This window comes from Oncorhynchus kisutch, linkage group LG29, assembly GCF_002021735.2.
Source record: "Oncorhynchus kisutch isolate 150728-3 linkage group LG29, Okis_V2, whole genome shotgun sequence".
NCBI classification, from domain to species: Eukaryota; Metazoa; Chordata; class Actinopteri; order Salmoniformes; family Salmonidae; genus Oncorhynchus; species Oncorhynchus kisutch.
The window spans coordinates 9052616-9060227 of NC_034202.2; the positions used below are offsets into that span (position 1 = coordinate 9052616).

Sequence of the window (7612 nt, forward strand, 5' to 3'; positions counted from 1 at the left end):
CTCTGGAGAGACCTGAAAATAGCTGTGCAGCAATGCTCCCCATCCAACCTGACAGAGCTTGAGAGGATCTGCAGAGAAGAATGGGAGAAACTACCCAAATACATGTGTGCAAAGCTTGTAGCATCATATGCAAGAAGAGTCTAGGCTGTAATCGCTGCCAAAGGTGCTTCAACAAAGTACTGACTAAATGGTCTGAATAAATGTGATATTTAAGTGTTTTATCTTTAATATGTTTGCAAAAATGTGAGAAAAAAACAACAGTTTTTGCTTTGTCATTAGGGGTTATTGTGTTTGGATTGATGAGGGAGAACGTGTTTTAAAAAAAAAATCCATTTCAGAATAAGGCTGTAATGTAACAATGTGGAAAAGTCAAGGGGTCTGAATACTTTCTGAATGCACTGTAAATACCGTAGAATTTTTATTTATTGAATTTTGTACAATACACCAGCTTGTTCAGTCATGGACATTTATGAAAACACATAAATAAAGATATTATTATGGGTTTGTTGGTTCACACGGAATTTGAGAATATGCATTCATAGGCATGCATTCTGTAAAACATGCAACCACATACACACAAACACACACACACACACAGAGACAGAGAGGACTCAGCATTGTCTTGTCTCCAGGTAGGGCAATTAAAGTCTGTTTTGTGTCTTTCATCCATTTCACAGAATAGCTTTAAAAAAAAATCCTTTTGTAGTATTCCCATTCGGGTTTTCCCGTTGTAGCCCTAGGTGTGCACAGCGCTACCATGCTTTTCCCAGGAGGAGGTAGAATGTTCCTGGGATCACAGCAGAGGATACACTCCTCCTCATTGCTCTGGGTGGTGGTTAACTCCACAGGGAATATTGAGAGGAGAGGACACTCCATACATCAGAACACACACCCCAGGCTAGAGAGACCGAGAGTGTGTGTGTGTGTGTGTGTGTGTGTGTGTGTGGTCTTGTGAGTTCCTCATGCTCTCATCTTTATCTCAGATATAAAAAAAACACCATTAGAGATTTCCTCTGTTCCAGTAAAACCCGTAGGCCATCACACAACAAACACACACAGTATTTAATAACTACTACTGCAGATCCTCTCTAAACCCAACATATTACATTACTGAGGCATTGGTCATATCAAAAACCCATATTTCACTTTTCATGTGTTTACATTCATTTCATACTCATAGTAAAACATAAAGGTGCATTTCTGACACTGTACACAAGACACAAATACAGCTGGGTTGTCCCCTGTAAAACATGTCCGTCACAGTGTATGAGTTCACGACAGAGGCCAGTCGTCATCCAAGGTGTAAAGCAACGCTTCCCAAACTCGGTCCTCGGGACCCCAAGGGGCGCACATTTTGGTTTTTGCCCTAACACTACACAGCTGATTCAAATGATCAAAGCGTGATGATTAGTTGATGACTTGAATCAGCTGTGTAGTGATAGGGCAACAACAACAAAAACTGCACCCCTTGGGGTCCCGAGGACCGAGTTTGGGAAGCACTGGTGTAAAGGATGTAAGGTTCTTTGTCTGTCTGTCCTTGGACACCTGGACAAACTCCCTTCACACACTACAAGGTCTTGAACACAGAGAACTCCAGGAACACATTCTACTGCACACGTTCTACCACACATTCTCCTGCCCAATCTGTGTCCTTGCGGTGGACAGTACCTGGTAGTGTCTAAGAACACTCTCCTGATACTGCGTCCTTGTAGTTCAGAGTGGCCAGTCACAAGGCTAGAGGTAATGGCTGTGGGAATCCAGATATACAGACAGACAAATTATTCAACAGAGAGCAGCCTTGATTTGCTTATAGAGAGAAAGATGCAAGCAGTGATATACTTAAGCAATAAGGCACGAGGAGGTTTGGTATATGGCCGATATACCATGGCTAAAGGCTGTTCTTATGCAAGACGCAACGCGGAGTGCCTGGATACATCCCTTAGCCGTGGTATATTGGCCATATATCACAAACCCCCGAGGTGCCTTATTGCTATTATAAACTGGTTACCAACATAATTACAGCAGTGCAAATAAATGTTTTGTCATAACCATGATATACCACGGCTGTCAGCCAATCAGCATTCAGGGTTCGAACCACCCAGTTTATAATGTAAATTGAGCAACATGTCCTCATGACTGATGGCCCTGTTTTGTTCCGATCACCAAACAAGCTGTAACAGAGTTTTTTTTTTCAGGTATATTGCGTCCCTCCCTCCCCTCCTCTCCCACTGCCCCCAATGGGAACATCAGAGCATCTTGATCTACTCCAGCATTCCATAGTTCAGCCTTTTGTTAATCTGATCTAACGGAATGTTCAGCAAAGGACAGACTCAGCAGATTGTCTGTGGTTTCTTACACAAGGTAAGCTAAAATCTATCCTTACAGTATATCCACTCTGGAAGTCATTGTCCATAGTGTCCTTACACAGCATATACTCTTAAATAAGGTGTCCCTTCTACAGTATCCACTCTAGAAGTTTGTCCCCTTGGTGTCCCTACAGAGGATCTTCTTGAAGGCCTTCCTGAAGTCCTGGTTGAAGATGGTGTATATGACAGGGTTCAGACAGGAGTTGCAGTAGCCAATCCAGAAGAAGAACTTGAAGAGGGGATCAGGGAGAGAGCAGGTCTCAGGACAGATGGCCTGCAGCGAGTAGGAGAAGAAGAAAGGGAACCAGCAGATGACAAACACCCCGATTACCACAGCCAGGACAAACGTGAAGCGCTTCTCGCGATTCACCATGGCCTTGCGCCGAGACATTGGCGTGACCTGAGCCTTCCCTGGCCTGTCAAAGGCCAGCTCTGTGCTGGTGGGTGTGGCAACAGTCTTTTTGAACTTGTGAGAGGTCAGAGAAGAGAGAGGTTGAATTTTTAACCCTGCACCTCCAGACTTTGACCCTCCATTATTCTTAACTGTCCTGTTCCCTCCCCCCCCCTTTCTTTTTCCACTCATCTCTGCCTCTGCCTCGGAGCCAGAGCTGAAGCTGTCATCATTGGTGGTGTTTCTCTGTCTCTTCTCCTGTCTCTCACCCTGTCTGTGGGTCTCCCCAGGTTGGGTTTCTGCAAGGGGGAGTGTGGGGGAGAGAGCTATGGTGGGTGAGGGAGGCTGGGGTGAGGTGGGGACAGAGGTTGGTGAAGAAGGCTGGGTCTGTGGTTGTGGTTCAATCTGTGGGCCGGTAGGGGTCTTGGCCTGGGTCTCGCTCTGGGGAGGAGGAGATGAGGGGGAGGAGACAGGGAGACTCTTCGAAGGTACGGCATCCTTGGATTGTCCATCTGCTTTCCCTCCCTCCCCTCTGTTGTGCTGTAGTTGGCTGAGAGGCTTGGGCTGGGGGGTAATGACAGGTCCAGGTGCGTGGGCTGTTGGAGTGTTGCTAGACGCGTTGCCGGGAGTTGTGTTAAGGTTGGGTTTTTCCCCTGGCGGACATCTTGTGTGTTGCTTGGCAATCTGGTAGATCCTGATGTAGACCCCGATCATGATGAGACACGGGGCGAAGAACGAGCCGATGGTGGAGTAGAGAATATACCAACGCTCGTTGTTCAGCTCACACACCTCCACCCCTCCCTCGCTCTTATCCAGGGAGAGGAGGGGAGGGAAGGAGATGGCGGCCGAGAGAAGCCAGACCACCACGATGGCCGCCTTGATGCGCGCGGGGGTCCGTTGGGCGCCATAGGACACGGGCCGGGAGATGGACAGGTAGCGGTCCAATGAGATGGCACAGAGGTGAGCGATGGACGACGTGCAGAAGAGGACGTCCAACGCCAGGTAGATCTCACACCACAGTGAGCGGAACGCCCAGTATCCCTGGAGCTCATTGGCCAGCGAGAAGGGGATGATGAGGGTAGCCACCAGGATGTCGGCTGCGGCCAGCGAGACCAGGAAGAGGTTCTGTGGGCCGCGGAGCGAGCGCGAGGTCAGTACGGCGATGATGACCAGGATGTTGCCCACGATGGTGAGGATCATCATGAGGGTGATCGCGGTGGCGAACAACGCAGTGGCCTCTGGGGAATAGGGTGCGGTTCGCAGTACTGTCTGGTTGCAGGGGGTGGGGCCGAAGGTGAAGCTGATGTTCAGGTTCACCCTTGGCCCTGACAGGCATGTAATATCTGGGATCATGGCCATGGCGATACCAGCTGAAGCTAGAATTTTGGAGAAAACTCAAACTCACAGGGACAGCGAATTCTGTTTAGAGTGAGTGAAGGCGAAAGAAGAGATAGGTTTCTGTTATCTGCTAGCTTAATCCCTTGAGGAAGACTTGTTGTCCAGTGAGAGTGCAGTAAATGGAGGGGCTCTGACGCAGAAACAGAGACATGGCTGTTGGGCTCAAGAGGCGTCCACTTGGAACTTTACGCACTAGATGATTGAATTAAAATGAGAGAGAAAAAAAAGATTGTACCGCTTTGCCCAAGGCATCACCGAGACTAACAACTTTGCCCGTGTGAAAATATAATTTTGTTCCTCCAGTCACGCACTTTCTCTTTCATGTCTCTTTTCAACAACCCGGGTGCGGATATATCCACTAAATCGTTATTGGATATTCAAATAAATAATTACTTCATTAATATAATTTAATCAGGCAATTAAATGACTAAGTATCTATTAACTAACACACACACCGCTGATGCTTGGATAGTTATTCTTCTGGGGAAAATTATAAAATTGCTTGAACAAGCGCTAGAAAAATGTGTCATCCAAACGTAGTGCTTGAAGCAGTAAAGGTCCTTCAGGCAATCCATAGACCGTGTTCTATTTAAATTAAATTCATTGAAGTAAAACGTCCTTAATTATAGCCTACCATGAAATCGGAACACTCCCCGAATCTCACCAGCGCAATGAAGCGCACCAGGACGCAGAGACGCATGGAATGATACTTGGGTTGATGAAATGCCTTTTAAAAAGTTGCTATTCATTCACATTCGTAGTGAAACCATATCACGCAATAGAGACAGTTTGAAGATGTAAAAAGTCACCCAACAATCTGCGCTCCTCAGCTTCCATCTGTCCAAAAGGACTAGGTGCCGAAACGAGACCCGCACTGAGCCGTCATTGTCAATAGATAAGGAATGAGTCCGAGAAGACTTCAGCCACAAACATCAGATCAGTTAATTCAATTGTAGGGAGAGAAGAAACAAACATATTCCTTTATCTTTCGATTGTTTGATATAGGGTATAGGCCTATGTTTTATAGTTCCTCTGAGCGCTGTGAAAGACTAGAATAAAAAGGGTGATATCAACACCTCACTGATTACATGATGATAATGTAATCATTTTTATCCCCATTATACTGAATTATTCCTCTCTTTTTTTCCCGGTTGATTATGCGCAACTCGACTAGGTCCACTTTCTGTCAATGACGCACCGATAACAATAAAGACGCACTTATTTCTGATTCAACTTCATTTTTCCTTCAATAGTGGTTGAATAATCAGCATCTCTTGCGTATCCAGTTTGATGTTACTTTTTCTTTCACAAAGACGCACCGGCTTCGTGCCCCGTCCAACTGAGCCCCGTTAACTGCCCGAGCCGGGTTAATAACCGCGCCTCGATCTCCGCCCGTCTAACAGAAATGATGTCACGCAGCGTCAGGCAGTGGACCCTGTGACCATCACTGAGACATACACTCTACACAAACACACGCTATACACACACGCCTACGATGCCAATGCAACCAGTGCGACACAGCCTGTTGAGGTGCAGAGTTGAGATAGCTGTATTGATCAGCTGGTAGTGTGGTTTTAGATGGGATGGCAGCAGTGGAGGCTGCTGAGGGGAGGAAGGCTCATAATAATGGATGGAATAGAATGGCTGGAATGGAGTGAATGGAATAATATCAAGCATGTGTTGGATGCCAGTCCACGGACTCCATTCCAGCTATTATTATGAGCCGTCCTCCCCTCAGCAGCCTCCACTGGAGGGCAGAGGGCATGAGAAAAAACATCATATCTCCTGTCTTCCTCTCTGAGACAGAGAAGAGAGAGTGTGTGTGTGTGTGTGTGTGTGTGTGTGTGTGTGTGTGTGTGTGTGTGTGTGTGTGTGTGTGTGTGTGTGTGTGTGTGTGTGTGTGTGTGTGTGTGTGTGTGTGTGTGTGTGTGTGTGTGTGTGATGGGCAGAGAGTAGAGGGCAGACAGAACCATTCGTCAAACCCAGCAAACACTCAAAACCCCCTAGTGTCTTTACTGGAGCAGGAAATGAGCAACTGACAGAAAACTCACACACAAGGTCTCAGGTAAGGAAGGATTATATTCAATGATACAGCGTAGTGCCGAGAAACTTCTTAATCATGAAGCACGAAGACATGGCCATGCTCCATTTCACCAAAGGGACAAAATAATAATGGCTAATAATCATTTTAATTATACAAAAATTGTTGGCCCAAGTTCTACGTCCAGTCTCTCCTCTACTCAAATGTCCCAAAGGCTGAGAATAATATAGGATGTTATGCGAATTACAGTCCATCCCCAAAGCAGCTGTTCAGCTTTCCTTCAGTCCGTTTTTTAGGCTTGTGCTCCTCTGTCTCCTAGTGGTGGCGGCAGGTTCCTGCAGCCTGAGAGACAGGGTGGAAGACGTGGGATTCCCATGGACTTTAAAGCTCAATTCCGTTGTTGCTACAAACATTTTTAGACTTAGAAGTTAATGATAAACAGTATGCCCATAAATTATTACACAATAAAAACGTGTAAATACCTCATGAGCTTAGTTCAACTGTTGTACCCCATCAGAGCCCAAGATATACGTTTGCTTTGCTCCAATGTTTGTCAGTAATGTAAACAAACACTGTATAGCCTCAAGACATGGTTAAAACTATACTGAACAAAAATGTAAAATGCAACAATTTCAAATATTTTACTGAGTTACAGTTAAGGAAATCCATCACTTGAAATAAATAAACTAGGCCCTAATCTGTGGATTTCACATGACTGGGCAGGAGCTCAGCCATGGGTGGGGATGGGCCCACCCACTTGGGAGCCAGGCCCACCCACTGGGTAGCCAGGCCCAGCCAATCAGAATTAGTTTTCCCCCACAAAAGGGCTTTATTACAGACAGAAATACTCCTCAGTTTCATCAGCTGTCCAAGTGGCTGATCTCAGAAGATCCCGCAGGTGAAGAAGCCGGATGTGAAGGTCCTGGACTGGCGTGGTTACTGCAGCTGTGAGGCCAGTTTGACGTACAGCCAAATTCTCTAAAATGACGTTGGAGGTGGCTTAAGGTAGAGAAATGAACATTCAATTCTCTGGCAACAGCTCCGGTGGACATTCCTGCAGTCAAAAGCCAATTGCATGCTCCTTCAAAACGTGTGACCAAATTAACTTTTAAGAAGGCACACCTGTTAATGTAAATGCATTCCAAGTGACTACCTCATGAAGCTGGTTGAGAGAATGCAAAGAGTGTGCAAAGCTGTCATCAAGGCACAGGTTGGCTATTTTGAAGAATCTCAAATCTAAAATACATTTTGATTTGTTTAACAATTTTTTTGGTTACTACATGATTCCATACATGTTATTTCATAGTTTTGATGTCTTCACTCTTATTCTACAATGTAGAAAATAGTCAAAATAAAGACAAACCCTGGAATGACTAGGTGTGTCCAAACTTTTGACTGGTACTGTCTATATCCATT

At 45.7% G+C, this 7612-nt stretch overlaps 1 protein-coding gene across 1 annotated transcript; it reads right to left on the reverse strand.

Moving 5' to 3' along the window:
* Positions 1 to 2036: 2036 nt before the first annotated feature.
* Positions 2037 to 5687, reverse strand: LOC109874294 (alpha-2B adrenergic receptor). The gene has a single exon (XM_020466148.2). It carries the CDS (start codon positions 4114 to 4116, stop codon positions 2470 to 2472), a length of 1647 nt encoding a protein of 548 aa, XP_020321737.1. The 5' UTR covers positions 4117 to 5687; the 3' UTR covers positions 2037 to 2469.
* Between the last annotated feature and the right edge of the window lie 1925 nt (positions 5688 to 7612).

Coding starts and splice junctions, on each gene's coding strand:
- LOC109874294 (XM_020466148.2), bottom strand. CDS start 4,116: ATGGCCATGATCCCAGATATTACATGCCTGTCAGGGCCAAGGGTGAAC.